The sequence below is a fragment of the Prionailurus bengalensis genome, chromosome A1 (assembly GCF_016509475.1).
Source record: "Prionailurus bengalensis isolate Pbe53 chromosome A1, Fcat_Pben_1.1_paternal_pri, whole genome shotgun sequence".
Lineage (NCBI taxonomy): Eukaryota > Metazoa > Chordata > Mammalia > Carnivora > Felidae > Prionailurus > Prionailurus bengalensis.
The window spans coordinates 109,181,417-109,205,869 of NC_057343.1; the positions used below are offsets into that span (position 1 = coordinate 109,181,417).

The 24,453-nt window shown below is 36.6% G+C and overlaps 1 protein-coding gene across 2 annotated transcripts in view; it reads right to left on the reverse strand.

Moving 5' to 3' along the window:
• Positions 1-556: 556 nt before the first annotated feature.
• The window catches only part of FNIP1 (folliculin interacting protein 1), a 155,602-nt gene continuing 131,705 nt past the window's right edge, over positions 557-24,453 (reverse strand). For both annotated transcript variants that reach the window (XM_043587069.1, XM_043587060.1), the window contains 5 exons: positions 22,591-24,019; positions 21,634-21,802; positions 8,853-9,050; positions 4,283-4,398; positions 557-3,364 (listed from right to left, as the gene is read on the reverse strand). In XM_043587069.1, the coding sequence (XP_043443004.1) occupies positions 3,286-3,364; positions 4,283-4,398; positions 8,853-9,050; positions 21,634-21,802; positions 22,591-24,019 (1,991 nt within the window). In that variant the 3' untranslated portion in view covers positions 557-3,285. The remainder of the gene's footprint in view (positions 3,365-4,282; positions 4,399-8,852; positions 9,051-21,633; positions 21,803-22,590; positions 24,020-24,453) is intronic.

Sequence of the window (24,453 nt, forward strand, 5' to 3'; positions counted from 1 at the left end):
TAAAATCCAAACCAACTGGCGAATTTTTTGTTTAATTATAAGGCCAATGGTACTTTGTATTGAATACATGTTCTTAACAGGTTTACATGGATTCTTCTAGGTTTTAAATGATGTTTAGTTTGTTTTCAAAAAGAAGATTTTCTATCTGTCATCATGAGGAACAGGTCAAATGTAACATTATACCAGTATATTTTTTGTGGCTAGGTTTTTATTCACAAGAACATATGTTAAATTCTCCCCCCAAGAGCTGGGTGCCATACAGGGGAGACTGGACAGAATACCTTATAACAGCAGCAGCCAAGAATTATTGACCATGTGGGATGTGCCGTGCACTGAGATAAATTTTTGACGTTCACTATTTCACTTGATCCACACAACCATATTAGGAAGCAGATTCTACTATATACCAATAAAGAAATTTAGGATTAGAGGAGGACATAATGAACATAGTCATATATGTAGAAGTGCCACACTTGTGGAAAGAATCCAAGTGAGGTGACACCCGAGTCTATGATGTTACATACACCTTATTAACACATGAAAGAGACTAACATCATCCATCAAATCGACGTGTATTTATTGCACAAATTTCCCCTAGAACTGGGAGGTTATTATAATACAGGTGTACATTTGAGAAATGTATACAGAACAAGGAACAAGTATGTACATTTTACATATCCCACCATCTAAATAACTTAAGAGAAAGCAGAACAATCTCATAAGACATCCACCAGAAGTAGGCATGGTGTAAAATCTTTTTTTTTAAGTGATCATCCCCAGTGTATGCCAATTGCAACAAAATGAAATCTGTGCTAGTATGTTTATTGCACTTAACATTTTCAAACTCAAAATTAAGACACATTAGTAAAAGCTAAAAATATTTCAAAACAAACCAATTAGTTTATATACAAGGAAAAATTAGTTTTAAATCTATAATGTAAAAGATCCCTTTTTTGTTTCCTGTTGCAACATTAACAGGGTTTTTTTATTCCTTGTTGCATCAAACAGGTTTTTAAAATATGTAACACATAACTGTTTGTACCATAAGAAGTTGAAAAAATTATTTTGAACAGGCCAGAACTCTTTTCACATTCATCATAATGATCACACTTTAAAGAAGTAGCAGCTCATTCCTTGGGCTTTGTGTAAGGAAAAACATGACTATGATGAAGGCAGTAGAAATTACAGAGGGTTAGGAATTATAAAACTCAGGAATCCTATAAGGATTAATGATTCTATTAAGAAACTAAGGTTCTTCCTTCTGAGCAAAGCTTAGTTTTAAAAGGAACGGTAGTAGCATGGGCCATCCATTTACTGAAGACTAGATTTCCTAAATGATAGAGATTTCAAACAGGACTGTGAATCATTTGATGATTAATTAAAAAAAGAAAACAAGCAAAATCAGACATTATCTACCTGCTACATACATATCATTTGAACTACAATAAAAAAAATAATGTACAGTGGCCCCCATATGAATCTGTCTATACTCTGAATTCTGCCAAAGAGACTGACTATAGAATCCCAAACAATAAAAGAGGGAAGAATTTCAGTAATTAATGGAATAAGAAACTCAAGCCAAAGAAAACAGATCTATAAATGCTCCTTGGCAGCAAGTCATCCATGGGAGACTCAGGTATTAACTGGGACCAAGTGACAGGACACAGGGGCAACAATGATTACAGGCACAACAATTTCAGGTTTACACTCCATTAAAATAACCATTTCTTTTCTATTAGAGAGTTCGTGAATACATAAAGAACAAAGCAAAATGTGACCCAACACTATAAATTCAAGGCCAAAGACTAAACAAACCACAGAAATCGTCCTTATTTACTGAAAATTCAAACAGCAAGAATGAATGTATTATACAGTAATTATATTGAGTAAGAGAATAGCAAGTAGTTTTTTTTAAGCTAATCAATTAATTATGATGAAAATAGTCCATGAAAGCAGAAACCAATTTCACTTTCAGCATTAAAAGTATCTTAAATCAGGTAAGTAAAGAATAAACTATAATGTAGTATTCAAGTAAACTGAGGTAGTAGAGCATAATGAAAACTTTATCTACCCATCTTTATATTTACATTACTTACAAGAGTTTGGTTCCATATTAGCCTTTCTTATAAGCAACACTCTACAATATATACAAAAAATATTAACAACTGAAAAGTGAAAATTCTGAAAACAAATTAGATTTTGGAAGGGAGGGGCTATTAGAGAAAAGAGAGTAATTTTAAGAATTAATAAGCTCTATTAGTGTAAACTGATTATTATGAAGCAGTGAAACAAACATTCAGTTCCTATGGGTTCAAGAAGGGCTGATATTGAAAGCAAAGGCCTTGGCTACCTGAGCACTTTTAAAGAAAACAGTATTATTTTTCCCAATGCTTTGGTGCAATTTTTAATCCTAATTTTTATTTATTAAATTAGATGCAAAAATGTAAATACTAACATTTATAAGAATTAGCTTATTCTTACAAACAAAACAAATGGTATAAAGTAGTATTTTTATTTGGGGAACCTACATTACTCAGCCTTAAAAAAAGATTGGTTTTAGTTATGTTTTAGGGTGTGTGAAACAGATAATTCACCAGAAAGCAACATTTCAACACTATTTACAACTGATACTAGTTGAAAATATTTTTTTTAAAAAGACATGTTTACCAATCAATCTTGTATTTCTACCTCTGCTTCTTTAAAAAATAGATACATATGTACACTTGGATGGATAACATACACACATTTACACTCATTATTCTGGATTATTATAATTAGCAGGCTATTTAAAATAGTTTGAGAAATACTCTAAAATTAGCTATTTTGAATTGAAAAACAAAAGAATAATCAAGTTTTTATAGGTCTCCATACCTTAGAAATAAGGAATTCAAATTAATTAAATGACTATTTCTGAGTCATTTAATTGTGAGATATCCAATGCTATTTATGGGTGTGGCAACACAGGAGTGATCATATGAAATTCCTTGATGATATTCATTTTGTAGAAATTTCTATACTTTGGCTTTTTCAAATGCTTTCCCTAAATATTATTTATGCTGCTTTAGGCTCACTTGGTTAAAAATATACCACCACCCAAAAGTCCAGCCAAAAGGAAAAAGCAATCCAATGATCACACAATATGTACTGCAATGCAGGATACCCAGGCATTTGACTCATTCAGATGGAAGTCTAACAGGGAGAAAAAAAGCCATAAATGCATGTTGCATCTGCTTCTTTAGTTTCTATTTAACTTTCTACCAAAGTTAATTTCTAATGACCTTTGTGTTAAAGGAGTATCTGAGCAACATATGGAGAGTGAGTGCTTGCTACAGCAGCCAGAAGAGGAAGATCACTGGATTCAATCCTGAAATAAAGAAAACAAAAATTTCAGGTTAGGCATTCTGTACCCAGGACATGTGTCCAACAGGCAGTAAGTGCTACGGGTAAAGTCACACTATATCTCAGATGTCAAGAACATAGGGCACTCTGGCCAAAAGGAAAGGGATAAGAAGAGAGTTGAAGATAACACAAGCTGGAAATTTTTCAGTAAGTAAAAACCAGAGCCAAAGATTTTTTTAAAAAGAAAGTCTCTGAAACCCAACAGCAACAAGATCATGCATGTAGGAAAGCATATCACTGACCTGCTAATGGACCATGTATCAGGGCAAGGGACAGTATGTAAGAAATACAATAAATAATAGAAAAATTGTGTGCACCCATACTGTTTTGGATACAAATGTTTTCTTATTTAAAAAAAAAGGGTTTTTTAAAAAAATGTTTATTTATTATTGAGAGACAGAGAGAGACAGAGCATGAGCATGGGAGGGGTAGAAAGAAGGGGAGACACAGAATCAGAAGCAGGCTCTGGGCTCCGAGCTGTCAGCACAGGGCCCGATGTGGGGCTCAAACCCACAAACCATGAGATCATGACCTGAGCCGAAGTCAGATGCTTAACTGACCGAGTCACCCAGGCGCCCCTGGATACAAATGTTTTTATAAAAAGAAGTACTGGGAAGAAGTAATGGATGCTTCTTAAAAATTCATCCTACCACAGGGGCGCCTGGGTGGCGCAGTCGGTTTGAGCCCCACGTCGGGCTATGTGCTGACAGCTCAGATCCAGGAGCGTGCTTCAGATTCTGTGTCTCCCTCTCTCTCTAACCACCCCTACTTGTGCTCTGTCTCTGTCTTTCAAAAATGAATAAACATAAAAAAAAAAAAAATTAAAAAAAAAAAAGGAAAGTGTAACGAGAAAACAAAGCCAGAAAAGAAACCATAAACATACCCTAGAACCACTCCTAGTTCCTTGACATGGACACGCATCTGTCCTCTCAGGTATTCAGACAGCATTTTGCTCTTGAAGTATAACTCCTGTAATCGGTCTTCGAGATGCATTACACACTGCAGTGAAGGTAGAAATTCCAAAGCATCACATTTGTGACAATTCTGTTTAGTTATTTGTATATAAATTAAAATTTTGAGCACATTTTTAAAGCACATAATTTTAGCTAAAGGAGTGTACATTTTTTTCTTGCTCATATCAAACATTTAGATCCTACAGAGATTTTTTAAATGTTTATTTATTTATTTTGAGAGAGATAAACAGAGTGGGAGCAAGGGAGGTTCGGAGAGAGGGAGGGAGAGAGAATCCCAAGCCAGCTCTGCACTATCAGCGCAGAGCCCAATGTGGGGCTCAATATCATGAATCCATGAGATCATGACCTGAGCCAAAATCAAGAGTCAAATGCTTAACTGACTGAGCCATCCAGGAACCCTGTGTTGTTGTTGTTTTTTAATGCAGTAAATTATACACAATATAAAATTTTCCTTTTTAACCATTTTTAAGTGTACAACTGAGAAGCATTAAGTACATTCAAAAAGATGTGAAACTATCACTACACATTTCCATAGCTTTAAAAAACACTTTATTCCAGATTTGATAAATATAATACTCATGATACATTTCAAATATATTTACATAGGACAGGGTGCATTCTACTCTGGGGAGTTAAAGAAAAAAGTCTACAACAGCTCACAGAGAATGCTCAGTAGTCCTTACTAGAAAAGAGAGGTTTCTAGGCTAGAACATTAAAAACTAAAACACATACACTCCATTTATCAACTAACTTGCTCAATTAAATACAATAGGCAATTTTTCATGTGAATTAATGCTATACATGTACGAGGACAAAACATGAGTTTCAGGTGTTAAAACACTAAATTCTCAGGATGCCTGGGTGGCTCAGTAGGTTCAGCAGCAGATTATCGATTTCAGCTCAGGTCACGATCTCGGTTTGTGAGATCAAGACCTGTGTCCAGCTCTGCCCTGATAGCTCAGAGCCTGCATGGAATTCTCTCTCTCTCTCTCTCTCTCTCTCTCTCTCTATCTGCCCCTCCCCTGCTGTGCACCCTCTGGCGTGTGCGCGCTCTCTCTCTCAAAATAAATAAATATTCAAAACAAAACCCACTAAATTCTTGCAGACCATTCCTTTCCAATGAAAATCAACTATTAAAACTGCTAACAGGTGTGACTGGCTGGCTGGCTCAGTCTGTAGACCATGTGACTCTTGATCTCAGGACTGTGAGCTTGAGTCTCACACTGGGCATGGAGCTTACTCAAAAAAACAAAACAAAACTGCTAATAACAACCCATTTTCTTCTTGGAAAAACAAAACAGAAATTATACGTACACACACACACACACACCTATAAGCTTTACATATAATTTACATATATCTGGGAATTTACTATATTAACCATTTTTAAGTATACAATTCTGTGGCATTAAGTACAGTCACAAAGTTGTGCAACCATCATCACAATCCATTTCAAGAACTTGTTTTCATTATCCCAAACAGAAACTCTGCACCCATTACATAATAACTCCTCATTCCCTCCTGCCCCCAAGCCCTTGGTAATCTCTATCTACTTTCTATCTCTATGAATTTGCCTATTCTAGATACCTCACTTAGCTAGAATCATATAATATCTGTCCTTTTCGCTAATTCTACATAGCATAATGTGTGCAAGGTTCATCCATGCTGTATCAAAAGGTATTAGAATTACATTCCTTTTTATGACTCAAATATCCCATTCTATGTATTATACCACATTTTGTTTATCCATTCATTTGTTGATGGACATGAGTTATTTCCAACTTTTGGCCATTGGAAATAATGCTGCCATGAACATGACAGTACAATTATTTGAGTCCCTGCTTTCAAATGTTTTGAGTATCAACCCAGAAGTAGAATTGCTGAATCATGGGACAATACAATGTTAAACTCTTTAGGGAACTGCCAAAGTGTTTTGCACAGCAGCTGCACCATTTTACACTCCCACCAGCATTGCGCAAGGGTTCCCATTTCTCCACATTTTGGCTAATCCTTGTTATTTTTGTTTTTGATCGGAGCCATACTTATGGGTGTGAAGGAGTATCTCACTGTGGTTTTGATTTACATTTTCCTAATGACTAATGATGTTGAAGATCTTTTCATATGCTCAATAACTGTACATCTTTAGAGAAATGTCTATTTGCCAACTTTCAAATTGAGTTTTTCTTTGTTGTTGTTGTTGAATTGTGGGAGTTCTCTATATATTCTGGACACCAATCTCTTGGAAGATACATGATTTACAAATATTTTCCCCTACCCTGCACATTGTCTTTTCACTTGTTGATAATGTCCTTTGATATACAAAAATTTGAATTTGCTGAAGTCCCACGTATCTACTTTTTACTTTTCTTGCCTGTGCTTCTAAAATTTTTTTTAATGTCCATTTATTTTTGAGAGTGAGATAGAGAGAGAGAGAGAGAGAGAGAGAGAGAGAGAGAGAGAGAGAGAAAGGCAAGCAGGGGAAGGACAGAGAAAGGGAGACACAGAATCCAAAGCAGACTCCAGGCTCTGAGTTGTCAGCACAGAGCCTGGACATGGGGCTCGAACTCACAAGCTGTGAAATCATGACCTGCCCCAAGTCGAACACTTAACCAACTGAGCCACCCAGGCATCTCTGTGCTTTTGGTTTTAAATCCAAGTAATCAGTGCCAAATCAAATGTCATAAAGATTATCCCCCAAGGTTTTCTTCAAACAGTTTTATACACAGTTTAAGCACTTAAGTTTAGGTTTAAGTTTAGGTTTAAGTCACATTCAAGTTTGAATTCATTTTTGTACATGGCATAAAGGGCTCAATTTCATGCTTTTGCCATGTGGATATCCAGTTTTGTCAACATGATTTATTGCAAAAGCTCCTTTCCTCTTTGAATGGTCATGACTCCTTTGTCCAAAACCAACTGACCATGTGAGTAAAGGTTTATTTGGGGGCTATCATATTCTATTGCTTTATGTGTCTGTCCCAAAGCCATATCAAACTGTTTTGAAGATTGTCACTTTGTACTAAGTTTTGAAATCGGGAGGTGTGAGTCCTCCATCTTTTTCTTTTTTTTAGGATTATTTTGGCTCTTTAAGTCCTTTGAGAGACCATACAAATTTTAGGATACTTGATCTATTTCCTCAAAAAAAAAAAAGGAACTCATTGGGATTTTTTGTAAGGATTGTACTGAGTAAGTAGATTACTTTGGGTAGTACAGTCATCTTAATAATACTAAGACTTCCAATTTATGAACACTAGATGTCTTTCTCTTTATGTATGTCTTTTATTTCTTTCAGCAATGTTTTCTAGTTTTCAGTATACAAGCCATTTGGGTCTGGTCAAATTTATTACTAAGTAATTTATTCTTTTGATGCTATTTTAAGTGCTTTCTTAACTTCCATTTTAGATTGTTCATTGCTAGTATATGGAAGTACAACTATCTTTGCTGATTTTGTACCTTGCAGATTTGCTGAATTCATTTATTAGCTCTATCTGTTCTTTTGTGGAATCTTTAAGTTTTCTACATTTAAGATTATGTCATCTGCAGAGATAATTTCACCTTTTCCTTTCCAATTAGGATACTTTTTGTTTCTTCTTCTTGCTTAACTGCTCTGCCTAGCAATTTCCAGTACTATGTACAATAGAAGTGGTGAAAGTGGGCATCCATGCCTTGTCCTTGATCTAAGGGGTAAAACTTTCAGTCTTTCACCACTGAGAATAATGTTAGCTGTAGATTTGTTATATGTGGCCTTTATAATGTTGATCTACAGAGGTTTTTAACTAAGCTGTATTAGATTTCTCCTAAAAAGAAAAAAAAAAGAACTTTGGAAATTGGAAATGGTGTCCTCAGTAAGAGGTTATTCAGTATTAGAAGAGGGGTCATTCAAAGTCCTGACACAACAATGAGGCTCTAGAATGCAATGGCATTCTGCACAAAGATGGGGCAGGGGCGCAGGCACTGCATATCCATACCTTACATGACACAAGTCAGGCACTAAATTCTGGCTGCTGCAACCATACAATATACAGAAATGTTCACATCTCTTTCTGAGTTTGGGCTGCCATTACAAAATAGCACAGATTCAATGATTTAAACAACATTTCTGGATGCTGGAAGTCCAAAGATCAGGGTGCCAGCAGGGTCCAGTTCTGATGAGAACTCTCTTCCAGGCAGACAGAGCACTGCCTGTAGCTGCATCCTCACAATCTCTTTTGCTTTCCTTAGAAAGCCACTAATGCCATCATGAGGTCCCCACCCTCATCACCTAATCTAACCCTAATTACCTCCCAAAGGCCCATCTCCGAATAGAATCCTATCAGATGTTTGGGCTTCAACACATGGATTTTAGGGAAATACAAACATTCACACCATAACATCTTTCTTCCAGGCAACAGTGATGAAGCTAACAACAGTATTCAATGTAGGCACATACTAAAGTTTAGTCATCTATCACAGTGCTAAATAATTCAAGCCTTACATACTTACAAAATTTGGAGACAAGTTATGCTTATAAAGCTGAAGAGTGGAATGAAGAAGGTTGGAAACAAGACTGGAAACCAATACTTCCTTTCCCAATTTATTATCTGTCATTCGTCTCTGGCTACTGGCCACTTGAACAGTCCATTTATCCATATCTGCTATAATACAGACAGCTTCTGCTATTGGTTCATCCAACACTGGATGCTGAAAAGAAGAATTCATCTTAAGATAAGCAAATGAAGTTTTCAAATAAATGTTAATGAAAATAAGGCAAGGAAGAGATACTAAACAAAAACAGAAAGAAGAATATTAAATTCTGACACCTACTGCCAAAGAATCCTTGACCATGGTAAAAGGAATAATTAACTCAGTAACAAATACCCTGAGATATCTTACAGAAATCGTTATTGGAAAAAAAATTTTTTTTTCAAATCATCATTGGTAGAAATTCATTATCAGAAATCTATTCTTTTTTTTTTTAATTTTCATTTGAATTCTAGTTAATATACAGTATAATATTAGCTTCAGGTGTAAAATACAGTGAGTGATTCAACACTTCATTAACATCACCTGGTGCTCATCACCAGTGCCCTCCTTAATTCCCATCATCTGTTTCACCCATCTCTCCACCTACCTCCATTCTGGTAAGCATCAGTTGGTTGAACTTTGTATTCTTTAAATTTTTTAAAAAATATTTATTCATTTTTGAGAGAGAGAGAGAGAGAGAGAGAGAGAGAGAATGCACGTGCACATGAGTGGGAAAGGGGAAGAAAGAGAGGGGAACACAGAACTCGAAGCAGGCTCCAGGCTCCACGCTGTCAGGACAGAGCCCAACACGGGGCTCGAACTCACAAACAGCGAGATCATAACCTGAGCTGAAGTTGGACACTTAACCACTGAGCCAACCACTAAGCCACCCAGTCACCCCCTGAACTTTGTATTCTTTAATCCAGAAGTTAACTGTCACCAGTCTTTTGATCATTCAATAATTTTACTGAGTGCTAACTACTGTCAGGCAATTGAAAGAAAATATTTTTTACCTTGAAAGAGCTAAACATTTACAAAGTATGTCCAAAAGGAATTCTAATGAACAAGTTAATGGTAAGGTTCTGTGCTAACTATCCCACCTTGTCAGACATTGATTTACTTGAGCACCTCAGGGGCTATCACTTGATTACATGAAATACCTTGCTGCCTATGTTCCCTGGGTTTTCTATTTTACTACAATATACATCCACATTATGAATATAGCAAATTAAAAAGGAAACAAATCACCAAGCACTAACATGGCTCTCCAAGACACATGGTTAAGTAGGAAAAAAAAGTCAATAAACGCCCTGACACATGCACGCACATACACCCCATATACATATTATATCCCAGTTGTTTTTTAAAAATTCGTATCTATATCTAAATTAAAATGTGTAAAGAAAAGAATGAAAATACTCAAATCAAACTCTATTATGAAGATCTTTGTGAAGAAGTGTGGATGGAATATTAAGAGTATAAAGAAGGATTTCTTTTTGATTTTGTGTATCGTCATATTGTTTGAATTTCTATCAGAAGCATTTACCTAAGTGACACTTTTATAATTAGAAAGTTTAAGGTAAAATGAAAAATATTTTTAACTAACATATACTATTAAAAGGACCACAGGCACATGGCTATGCCCTTGGCTTCTCATGGTTTATACACAAAGACCAAAAATGACAATCAAGTACATAGCACCACTATTAAAAAGAAATAATGGTCCTAAAGGAAAACAGAAAGAAAAAAGAAATGATGCTCCTACGAGTGCTCAATATTTCAACATCTTTCTACATTTGAAAAGCTAAGGATTTATTTACTGCTGGCCATATGGAATAGCAGGAATAAAACTGAGATTAAAAATTGTCATTTGGGGGCGCCTGGGTGGCGCAGTCGGTTAAGCGTCCGACTTCAGCCAGGTCACGATCTCGCGGTCCGTGAGTTCGAGCCCCGCGTCAGGCTCTGGGCTGATGGCTCGGAGCCTGGAGCCTGTTTCCGATTCTGTGTCTCCCTCTCTCTCTGCCCCTCCCCCGTTCATGCTCTGTCTCTCTCTGTCCCCAAAATAAATAAACGTTGAAAAAAAAATTAAAAAAAAAATTGTCATTTGAAATACTTTAACCCAATGGCTTTTTTCCTTTCAAACTTGTACTGTTACCACATTTTATAGCAAAGAATGTAGGTTTGCTCCTTAGTAAATCCAGGTTTGGCACACGGAAAGGATATCCCTTTGCCTCTGTTAAAGAACAACCACTCTGAATAAAGCCTTTGGCTTGACACTAAGTAAAAAAAGACAATGGAGCTCACAGTCCTGTGTGAGAGATAAAAATAAATACAACTGGCTGTAAAAAGACCTACGTGTAACAGACAAAACAGGCATCAAGTTGGGGGTAGCAGGAGGGCAATAATGGGTTCTGTGTGATTAGGAGTTTTACAATAGAAGGAACATAACTTTTAAGTATGGATTGGACTGCTGGTAAACAATCAGAGGGGAATATGGATAATTCTGTAAAAGACAATATCATGAGAAGATTCAAAAGAAAGAAGTAGATACATGTGACTAAATTAGTGAAAAATGATACTGAGAAGTGGGGAAGAAGAAAATAGCAAAGAAAAAGCCTGGAAAGTTACACTGTGCAAACTTTCCATGAAGCTCTTAAGTTTGTATTTGTTTTTATGAAATAATACTCAAATATTTCTTATTCAACTTTTACCAAGAATATAACATTTTTCAATTAACCAACTTAATTACTGAAATAAAATTCTGGAAATGGCACATACATCTAAAGATGTAAGCTATACCATACATTTTTTTTTTAATTTTTTTTTTTTCAATGTTTATTTATTTTGGGACAGAGAGAGACAGAGCATGAACGGGGGAGGGGCAGAGAGAGAGGGAGACACAGAATCGGAAACAGGCTCCAGGCTCTGAGCCATCAGCCCAGAGCCCGACGCGGGGCTCGAACTCACGGACCGCGAGATCGTGACCTGGCTGAAGTCGGACGCTCAACCGACTGCGCCACCCAGGCGCCCCTATACCATACATTTTTAAGAAACAAGATAACAGAGGCGCCTGGGTGGCTCAGTTGGTTAAGTGTCCAACTCTTCATTTTGGCTCAGGTTGTGATCTCATGGTTTCTGAGATCCAGCCCTGCATCGGGCTTTGCACTGACAACAGGGAGCCTGCTTGGGATTCTCTCTTTCTCTTTCTGCCTCTCTCCCACTCACTCTCTCTCTCAAAATAAACTTTAAAAAAAGATATAAACGTATATTTTAATGTAAGTATCTCTATGGTTATAAAAGAAAAATAAGGCAGGAGGTATGATCAAAAAACCAAAGTGGAGGGGCGCCTGGGTGGCTCAGTCAGTTAAGCGTCTGACTTTGGCTCAGGTCATGATCTCATGGTCTGTGAGTTCGAGCCCTGCATTGGGCTCTGTGCTGATAGCTCAGAACCTGGAGCCTATTTCAGATTCTGTCTCCTTCTCTCTGCCCCTCCCCCACTCTCACTCTGTCTCTGTCTCAAAAATAAATAAACATTAAAAAAAATTTAAAAAAAACAACTGAAATAACAAACTGTTAAAGGCAGATACTACTTTCAAGAGCAGTGGGCATCTTTAGGAGATGAAAATTATGAAGGGGATACATCCATTATTGTCACAAGGAAATGCCTAAACAGATAATGGGGAAACTACTATAAAATATACCTTGTTTAAAAGGTTATAAACCTTAGAAATTAACCTTACCGCTCTTCAATCAAAAGGCATGTGGCTAAGATTTTTCATTTTTGTTTGTTTTTCCCTCAAATTTTTATTCAGATTCCAGTTAGTTAACATACAGTGTAATATTAGTTTCAGGTATAAAATTTAATGACTCATCATTTCCATGCAACACCCAGTGCTCATCGCAACAAGTGCCCTCCTTAATCCCCATCACCTATTTCATCCATCCTCCCCTCCCACCTCCACTCTAGTTTGCTCTCCATAGTTAAGAGTCTGTTTCTTGGTTTGCCTCTCCATATATTTGTTGTTTTTAAATGTATCTAACCCAAATCTATAAAAGCTATTTTTTTGGTAAGGAAAAGGAAAATGGTCTCAGGTTGGTAGTCTCCCAAGTGAGAAGGGTCTAAATTCCAAGCTTATGATCAGAAATAATTCAAATCAAACTTGCTTTAGAAGTTGTTAAAAAAAAACACAAAGTTGAAGGCAGTGACAGTCATTCATTTTGACTGCTTGTTTTCATTTAATGCACTGTCATATGCAATGTTCTAATCTGATAAAATTTCAATTTAAACAATCCTAGTCTTTCTCTTCATCATCAACTTCTAGAAAAGAGAGACTATATAGCAAATGGGAGAATATTCTCAGGGCAGACCTTGTAGTGGCCTCTTCCACAACCTTAATTAAGCTTGTATCCTGCTTCAGATACTTCCTAGTCATAAAATGGAAAGTAGTTTATGTGAGAAACAGTAAATATAAAGACTTCTTTTTCTTTAATTTGTTTTTGAGAGAAAGAGAAAGCATAAGTGGAGGAGGGGCAGAGAGAAAGGGAGAATCCCAAGCAGGCTCCGCACTGTCAGCACAGAATCCAATACGGGGCTTAAACCCACAAACCATGAGACCATGATCTGAGTCAAAGTTGGATGCTTAACCAACTGAGCCACCCAGGCACCCCATGAAGCCTTATTTTTCTTAAACCTTCTTTTCTGAGTTTCGTGACTTCTACAGCACACATTCATCCTCAATCTTACCAGCCTTTTTTTCTCTCCCAGCCATTTCCAGAATGTCAATACATAAACCCCCAAATCTCTTCTTTAGCAGATACTCCTACATCTCCACCCCTTTACAAAACCTCATTATTCAGTCGCCTACTAGCTATTCAAACATGGCCTTGTAAATTGCACTTTTAAACTAAAAATGTACCAATTCAACTTCAGTGTACTGTCCTCAAAACTAGCCAGTTTCTTCAATTACTTTTCAAAATAAAAATGAGACCCACAATGCTGCGGAGCAAACAGGTCTTAGAGACACTGCAAATTGCTGTTTAAACTGGCATTGCCTTTTGGGGTGCCTGGGTGGCTCAGTCGGTTAACCATCGACTTCGGCTCAGGTCATGATCTCGCGGTCCGTGAGTTCGAGCCCCATGTCAGGCTCTGTGCTGACAGCTCAGAGCCTGGAGCTTGCTTCGGATTCTGTGTCTCCCTCTCTCTCTGCCCCTCCCATGCTCATGATCTGTCTCTGTCTCTAAATAATAAATAGATGTTAAGAAAATAAACAAACAAACAAACAAACTAGCATTGCCTTTTGGAGAAGAAACTAACCAACATACATCAAGAACACGAAAATAATCCTAATCTTAAAAGCTGGCCAATAACCCTATTTCTGAGAATCTAGCCTAAAAGAAATAATCCTAAAGTCTTTTAAAACACAGAGACAGTATTAATGTTATTTATAACAGTAAAAGGAATAAAACCTTTTAAAAGTTGAGCAATAGAGAATAGAGAACCCAGAAATAAACTCATGCATAATGTTCAATTAATTTATGATAAAGGAGACAAGACTACACAATGCAGACAGGATACTCTTCAAGAAATGGTGCTGAGGAAACTATACAGCCACATGCAAGGAATGAAACCAGATCCCTATCATACACCATACACAAGATTCAAACCAGATTATAGCCTTGAACGAAGAACCTAAAAGCATAAAAATCCTAGAAGAACATGAGGAGTAAGCTCTTTGACACTGGTGTTGGCAATGATTTTTTGGACTTGACACCAAAAAGCCAAGGCAATAAAAGCAAACTAAACTAAAAGGTTGCTGCACAGCAAATGAAACCAGAAGCAAAATGAAAAAGCAGCCTATGTATGGAATGGGAGAAGATATCTGCAAACTATGTTATCAGATAAGAAGTTAAAATCTAAAATATATAAAGAATCATATAACTCAATAGCAAAGGAAAAAAAAATCCCTAACAATCTCATTAAAACATGGGCAGAGAAACTGAAATGACATTTTTCCAAAGAAGACATACAAATGACCAACAGATACATAAGAAGGTGCTCAACATCTCTAATTGTTAAGGAAACACAAATCTAAACCACAATGAGATATCACCTCAAACCTGTCAAACAAGTGTTGGCAAGGGTGTGAAGAAAAGAGAACACTTGTGAATTGTTGGCAGGAATGTATATTGGTACAGTCACTATGGCAAACAGCATGGAGCCTCCTCAAAAAGTCAAAAACAGGACTACCATATCATCCAGCAATACCACTTCTGGGTATGCATATATTCAAAAGACATAAGCAGGCTATCAAAGAAATATCTGCACTCCCATGTTCACTGCACCATTATTCACAATAGCCAAGACAGGGAAACAACCTGGTTTCCATCAACAGATGAATGGATAAAGAAGATGTGGGGGGCACCTGGGTGGCTCAATGGGCTTAGCGTACACCTTTTGATTTTGGCTCACGGTGTTGTGGATTCAAGCCCCATGTTAGCCTCCATGTTGACAGCAGAGAGCCTACTTGGGATTCTCCCTCTCCGTCTCCCTCTGCCCCTCCTGCTTGGGATTCTCCTTTTCTTTCTGCCCCTCCTCTGCTCATGCTCTCTCTCAAAATAAATAAACTTTAAAAAAAATTTTTTTTAAATATGTGATACACACACACACAGAATACTATTCAGCCATTTGCAACAATATGAATGGACCTTGAGGGCATCATGCTAAGTGAACTAAGTCAGTTGGATGTTAACTAAACATATTATTGCGGTAGTCATTTTGCAATATATACATATATCCAATCATTATGTTGTACCCCTTAAATTAAAACGTTGTGAATCATATTTTGAAATAAAAGTGGAAAAAAGAAAGTTGAGCAATAGGAGAATGGTTAGAAAAACTAACCATATAGCAAAACAATGGAATAACCAACAAACATTAAAAACAGTATTTACAAAGTATGTTAATAATATGGGGAAATTCTCTTATATCATCTGTTAACTAACAAAACAGAATTCAAAACATTAAATACAGGGGCGCCTGGGTGGCTCAGTCAGTTAAGTGTCCGACTTCAGATCAGGTCATGATCTGACAGTTCGTGAGTTCTAGCCCCACGTCAGGATCTGTGCTCACAGTCTCAGAGCGTGAAGTCTATTCAGATTCTGGATTCTGTATTTCCCTCTCTCTCTGCCCCTCCCCCACTTGCACTCTGTCTACATCTTTCTCAAAAATAAACAAACATTAAAAAGAAATTAAATATAATACCATATACATACATACTGTATATATATATATATATAAACAAGGTACATATGCATTTTATATACATGTATAATATATATAAATATGTATTTATACATAAAAATGTAAATTTTAGTGATTTACTATATTGCAGAAAAATTATGGCAAATCTAGATAAAAAATAAAGTTTGTGGGGGGGAATGATCAAAACCATATATACATATATATACTATATATAAAAAATATGTATATGTATATATAAAAGTCCCCAATTAGGTACATATATAAAATGTATATATATACACACACATACCAATATACATAGAATAAAAACAATGACAAGAAACTGTAAGACACAAAGAACCTAATATATACAACACACCACACAGTATAACTCTGGTATATAAACATTAGTATTGCTTTCATTATACCCAAGGAAATCTAGGTTCCATAAGATTAAATATCTTGTCTTAGGATTCACAGATAGGAAGTGGCAAAGTTTGGGTTTTACCAGATGCCACATACTACATAATGACTGGAAGAGGTTTTTATATTAAGAATGTCTGCCACTTCATGGTAGAGCTGGGAAAACTTGTTTTCAGCTTCCTACATATTTCAGTATTTTATATATAGTAAATATACATTGATTTGGTAATGAGAAAAATGCCTCTTTTCTTAGAAAGTGAGGAGAAAAAGAAAAGCCACTCCACGATATAGTTCAGAAGAATAAGACTGTATTGTTTTTTAAGTACTATCCTCATGATTTATGTATTAAAAACTCCTACATGGTTTTCCATATAGGTGCATGAGAAATCATTCTCATGTTAAATGTAATGTTGATAAATTATAAGCACACAGTAATTAAAACCATCAAATATAAACCTTAAACATGAATACAGAAAAATGAATGACAGAAGATTCAATCTCTTAATTCTGAGATTAAGTTTAGTATTTTAGTTTTCACTTCCTCATTAAATTTTCTGTAATCTGGGGCACCTGGATGGCTCAGTTCGTTAAGCATCCAACTCTTGATTTCAGCTCTCAGGTCACAGTCTCTGGGTTTGTGGGAGTGAGCCCCATGTCAGGCTCTGCAATGACAGCTCAGGGACTCTCTCTCTGCCCCTCCCCCTCTTGCACATGCTCTCTCTCTCTCTCTCAAAATAAATAAACTTAAAAAACTTTTACTGTAATCTGCTTTGATAATAAAATATCTTCTATAGCTAAATGAAAATATAAGAAGAAAAGACTATAAACTATAACTAAATGAAAATATAAGGAGAGGGCAGAAGACAGAAAGCTTACTTTTTACACCACAGTGGAATGACTCCAAGAGCAACAGAAGTACAACCGCTAATAATAAAAGTCTTGCAAGCTTTGTTTTTGTAATGCCAATTTGCTGTTTTATTTGCATTAACTTCGTACATCTGTTTTAGAGATGGTATGTTTCAGGGATGGTGTTTTGTCTGTGTGTGTGTGTGTGTGTGTGTGTGTGTGTATTCTTTTTTAAAGTTTATTCATTTTGAGAAAGAGAGAGAGCACACATGTGCAGAGTGAAGGGCACAGAGAGAGAGAGGGAGAGAGAGAATCCTAAACAGGCTCTGCACTGTCAGCACAGAACCTGACACAGGGCTTGAACTCATAAACCATGAGACCATGACCTGAACAGAAATCAAGAGTTGGAGGCTTAACTAACTGAGCCACCCAGGTGACCCAGTGTTTTGTATATATTAAGCACAGAAGCTTAAAAGCATTACTAAAGGCAGATCAGGACTGACTTCTAGCTCTGCCATTCCCTATCTAATGTAACTCTCTGTGCTATGTCTGAAATATACGAATGATAAAAATAAGTATCATAAAATTATTACCATAAAATTAGGTGAGGTATTACATTTAAGTCCCTCGCACATATTAAGGCTACAATAAAAACTGCTTATTACTATTAATATTCCTTCTCTTCCTAAGGTAAAACCCTTAAAACGGAAATGTTTTGTTTTCAATAGGAGACAGTCACCCCTTCCAAAGCGAGGCTTCCAGAGACAGTATCAAAGTACACAGTGTGTGCTAATGGGTACAGATGAAGGGAAAAAAGAGACTGAATAACTAAGATAAGACATAAAGACAAGAGGACACAGTGCATTAGAAGGATCCACATTGGATTTCCTAACCAAGTATTTCAACAAATGTTTACTACATACTACATCAGCAGCAGGAGGACAGAAGTGAAACAAAAAAACCCAAAAACCAGAAATGGAGGCTGTACTCTGAAGGACAAACACCACTAACTGATATAAATTGTTTCCTGTAAAGCATTAAATTACTTTTTATTATCTTTCTCAGGCATGTATTTTTTTTATGTATTATACTACACTTACTCATATACTTCCCTAACTTGAGAGTGAGTAAATAACTTGAGATCAGAAGCTATTTCTTTTTCATCTATATATCCCATGGACTATTCGCACCATGTTCAGAACATAGTATGTCAATAAACATTTATCTGATTGGTGTTAAAGGTTTGAGCAAGATGGCTTTTAAATATAAAGAACATGAGTTTTGGGGTGCCTGGGTGACTCAGTTCGTTGGGTGTCTGACTCTTGATTTCAGTTCAGGTCATGATCTCACAATTTGTGGGAGCAAGCCCCATGTCGGGCTCTGAGCTAACAGTGCAGAGCCTGCTTGGGATTCTCTCTCTCCTCTGTCCCTCCCTCGCTTACACACACACACACTCTCTCTCTCTCTCTCTCTCTCTCTCTTTCTCTCAAAATAAATTAATTAAAAAAAACAAGTCTTGATAAGTTTTCTTTCAAACTTTGTTTTTATCTAGATTTTTCATAATTTCCCTACTATATAATAAAACACCAAAGTTTACAACTTTAGATAATTTACTACCAACACAACAGGTTTAAACCTTTCTGGCTAATAATTAAAGGACTGCTTGCTCACTGAGCCATATTTTCTCACTCATGATTTCCCCGTTGACTTTCTCTATTCCTTGTTGCTGTTGTTCTCACAGGGGAAAGGGGGAAGGTTTTGTTAAAAAAATTTATTAGTGGGGCGCCTGGGTGGCGCAGTCGGTTAAGCGTCCGACTTCAGCCAGGTCACGATCTCGCGGTCCATGAGTTCGAGCCCCGCGTCAGGCTCTGGGCTGATGGCTCAGAGCCTGGAGCCTGTTTCCGATTCTGTGTCTCCCTCTCTCTCTGCCCCTCCCCCGTTCATGCTCTGTCTCTCTCTGTCCCAAAAGTAAATAAACGTTGAAAAAAAAAATTTATTAGAGTGATACATGGGATTAAAGAAAGAAACAGAAAATTCAACAAAGGTGGAGACTTCAATACTCCATGCTCACTAAACAATGGAACAACTAGACAAAATCAGCAAGGACATAGAAACCTAAATAAGCCATCAACCAACTTGACTGGACATCTATAGTACACTGTGCCCAACAACAGCTGACTGTTTTTTTCAACTACACATGGAACAGGATACACCACATGCGGGGCCATAAAACAAGACTCAATAAATTTAAAAGGACTAAAATCATACAACGTTTGTTCTCTGACCACAATGGAACTAATTTAGGAATCAAGAAAAGGAAATTTAAGAATTCTACAAATATATGGGGATTAAAAACATACTTCTACATAACCCCTGGGTCAAAGAAATGGGAAGACAAATTTGAAAATATTTTGAAGTGAATGAAAACAAAAACAACATGTCAAAATCTATGAACTTTGGGTAAAGTAGTGTTCAGAGGACAATTTAGAGCTAAATGCATACATTTGAAAAGAAAGAATGCTTCAAATTAATAACCTAAGCTTCCACCTTAACAAAAAAGAGCAAACTAAATTCACAGCAAGCAGAGGGAAGCAATAATAAAGATTAGGATAGGAAACAATGAAACAAAAGACAGAAAAAGAGAGAAAACTCAGTGAAAACAAAAGTTGAACAAAATTAACACACAAGGATAAAGAATCAGCAAATTTTTCTATAAAGAACAAGACAAAATATTTAAGGACTATAAGGTCTCTGTTTCAATGACTCAACTCTGCTGGTGAAGCAAGAAAACAGTCACAGAATATATAAATGGGTGTGGTCATGTTCCAATGTAACAAGCCTATTGTCCCATGGGCCACAGCCTATTCATCTTTGATACATAAGGGCCCAAAATAACTATTAGGAAGTCAAGCCATGAATGAACTCTTCTTTGGAATATTCCACTTTTAGGAGGGAGAAAAAAAAAGGAAAAACACAGATTGTAAGAATCAGGAATGAAAGAAGGGGGATATGAACCATCTTATCCCAACTAATAAATCAGATCACTTAAATGTAAATAATTCCTAGAAAGACAAAAATTATCAAAATTGACTCAGGAAGAAATAGAAAATTGGAATAGATCTGGAACAAGAAGTTGAATCAGTAATTTAAAAATTCTTATTTTACAAAGTCCAGGTCCAAATTACTTCACAGATGAATTCTATCAAACATTTGGAGAAAAAAATAATACCAATTCTCCAGAAACTCTTCCAGGAAACAGAGAAAGGAATATGTCCCACCTCATTCCATAAGGCAAGTATTATTCTGATATTAAAGCTACGCAAATATATCACAACAAAACTACAGACTAATATCCCTCATGAATACAGATTCCAAAATCCATAACAAAATACTAGCAAATCATATCCAGTAATATATAAAAGAACTATATGGGATTTTTTTCCCAGGAATACAAGAGTTGGTTAACATCTAAAAATCAATCAATGTAATCTATCACATTAACAGTTTAAAGAAGAAAACCAAATGATCATTTAAAGGTGGGGGGGATGAAAAAACTAGGAATAGGAAGAAACTTTCCATCTGATAAAGGGCATCTATAAGAATCCTACAGCTAACATCATACTAAACAATGAAAGACTTGATGTTTTCCCCTAATATCAGGAAAAAGACAAGTCTGTCCACTATCAGCACTTCTATGAAACTCTAGTGAAGGTTCTAGGCTGTAAAATCAGGCAAGAAAGACACAGTGTATCCACACAGGAAAGGAAAATGTAAAACTGTCTATTCATTGATGACATGAACCTATATGTAGAAAAACCTAAGGAATCCAGACACAAAACTTTAGTAACTAAAAAATGAGTTCAGCAGGGCAGATGAATGTAAGATCAATATACAAAAATCAAATGTATTTCTATATACAAGCAATGAACAATCTGAAAATGAAATTAAGAAAATAACTGCATTCACATTTAAGCATTTACAATTTTTTTGATACCATAAATGATCTGACGATGAACATCCATGAATATATATAATACTCTCCGCATTTCACATTTCTGTTTGCATAGATTCCTGAAACTCTTTACTTGCTTTCATGGTGACAGGCACAAACATGCAGGTGCAAAAGTGACAGATTCAGAGTACAGTGACTGGTACATAGTAAAGTATGACCAAAAATACAAGATAATTTGGGGTTCTGTCAGTAAACAAAGTTCATTCTAAATACATTCAAGAGCAGGGAAGGTAACTCACCTGCACAGCATGAGACAAATCTGACACCAGACACTGACGGAGCCTCTCATCACTACCAATTCCTTGAAGAACAAAGTCAGGCACATAAGATGAGCAGTAGCCACCCAACAAGGACCTCCCAAAGTTGGCAATGTTGGGCTGAACAGCACTCACTTCAATTAACTTTGACCTGGAAGAAAAGTCCCAAAAGAAGGCATATCTAATTAGTAACAAACATATTGTATCAATAAAAAACTTCTTGGACTCTACTACTCCATATTTCTAGTACCATCATTTTCTATAAAATACAGAGTAAAATCATCGTTAAGTAAAAACTGGCCTAAGTGATCAATCAGATCACAAAGTACTCCTTCCTATCAAGAAAAGAGGGTAGATGAACAGCTATGTAAGGAGGTAAGTATAAAACTTTCTTAACAGTCATCAGGAATGCTGTCCCTTTGGTATGTAATGCATTCTTAATACAATCAGAAAATGAATACCATCATTCAAAACAAAGTAGTTAAATACATCACAAACCCAAAGCTTGGAATATAACATTTCCCAAATACAAATCTACTCCTTGTATATTTGACTGAGAGTATCATTCCCTGTTTTTCCTTTTAGTCTTGGCCAAATTTATTTCCAATAGCCATTTCCCACCTTCTCCGTGATTACCTCTCTCTAGTTGCTGGGCTCAGCATATATTTGGGGGCATAATTCATTCTTTAATGGCTTGAAAACTCCTAAGCAGTAAAGAATTTCCCACACACAAATATACTTGTCTTTAATGCCTTCATTGAGCCTTTCTGGGGTGCCTGGAGGGCTTAGCCTTTAATCTTTCCTATGAGTAAGAGCACATGATAATAAAAGAAAATCTGTCCAGGACAATGATCTCTTCTTTTATATTAAAGACCACCTAAACAAAAGAATGGTACATATTTAGAGGGAGTCTATTATAGGTTAAAACTTCTTACTCACCCAGGAAAAGGTATCTCATCTTCTTCTGCCCAATCTTCTTGCTCTCCTCCATAATAACTGCTTACTTGTCTAGTCATATCATGACCTGCATCTTCACTTTCACTATCCCCAAGGGCACTATCTGAACTTTCATTCCTTGGAATGTCCCATTCAGTTCCTATAGCAATTTTTTTCTCTGAAGTCTCTTTATCCCCATGGGGGACAAGAATGGAGTGTTTATCTCTTTGGTCCTGCTGAGGAAAGCAGGTTTTACATGAATCTTGGTGAACTGTTTCTACACATTTACAAAATTCACTGTTCTGTTTGCTATTTGTAGTACACAATCCTTTTGAAAATTCTAACATACAGCAGTGTTCTTTACTGTCTGTACTTGTTTTAACTGCAATAATATCATCAATAGTCCTAGTTTCAATTGAATCATCATTAAAATATTCATCAAATAAGCTCATGCTTTCTAGGTCTGAATGATTCCAACAGGGAAGTTCACAGGGCTCTCCAGAAACTACGTTTGGTATAGGAGACTCTCCGGATTGGTCCTTAGTTGTTTGTTTAGTTTCTTGATGCTGCTGATCAACAACAGCCTCTCCTTCTTCCTTCAGTGGCTTGGTGTGGTGCCTGGTAATCTGATCCACCACTGCCTGACTCCTGAGTTCAGTATCTGAGTCAGGTGACATAGAATCTCCAATTAAGAAAGTAACCTTTGTCTGGGATGCTTCACAAGAAAATGCAGCAGTCACAAGCTTATCTGGAGGTTTTTTTTCCACAACCATTCCCGTGGATCTCAACACTTTGCCTGTGTGATTACCTGAACCCAGCAATTCCTCATTATGCCATGTTTCCTCTGCTGGCTCTAAGCCTGATTTTGACAAGGCACATTTGTCTACTGGAGCAGATCCTGTGCAAACAACGGTCTCCAACTTGGTGTCAAGGCAAGTTCTTAATTTATCTCTGAACTGTTTAACATCAACAGCATTTTCTTCTTGGCAGTCAGAGGGAGAAATCATACGGCACTCATCTGAAATTCCTAGTAGCTCCTTAGAGCTGTTTTGAATCTCTTCTGTCTCTTGTTGTGAAACATTCTCCATATTTTGTCCCAGGAGTGGACGACTGCAATATTTACAGTTACAATTAGGAGTCCTTGTTTCTTCTGTGTCTTTAAAGAGCAAACTGCTTTTGTTTCTGTGCATTGTGATAAGCACATACTCAGATTCTTCTATTTCACCTTTCTCCAAAGTGGTAGTAATTACAGTGCCTGGCATAACGATGGCTTCATCTTCTCCATTTTCTAAAAGATGGGTTTCTTGAAGTTCAGAGCATCTTATAAAATAAGTAAGAAAATAAAGCAGCCTCTGGACCATGTCTTGTCGTTTGCCAACCACTACAGTCCTTGCCAACCGTACAGGAGAGCCAATAGCGCCATACAAGTCCCCTGAAATGGAAAAACCAGTTAATGGACACATCGCCTATTCATGTAGCTAACTAAGCAGGCTATTTTCAATGATCGGAAAGCTAATCTTATTGTATGAGGGCTAGCTCAGGTTTTATTCTTAGTTCTTTCATACGTGAGCGACTATTCAGGAGGATATGATAAGATGAATGAATCTCTTTGTTAGCCAAAGAGAAAGGTGAACAGAGAGGTTTTCCAGATTCCTCCTTAGGCAGCTACTGGTTCTGAAACTTCAACCAAAGAGTCCATTGTGACACTCACATTTATCAAGAATATTCTCGGTGCCAGTCCTCACACAGAGCACTTCAGTGGGATAGAGAAGCTCTACCTAAGGACTATGTGCAAAAGGATTCTATAGCTGCACTCAAAGCAGAGAAGAAAAAGCAAAACCTCTACTGGGGAGCAAGGAGAAAAGG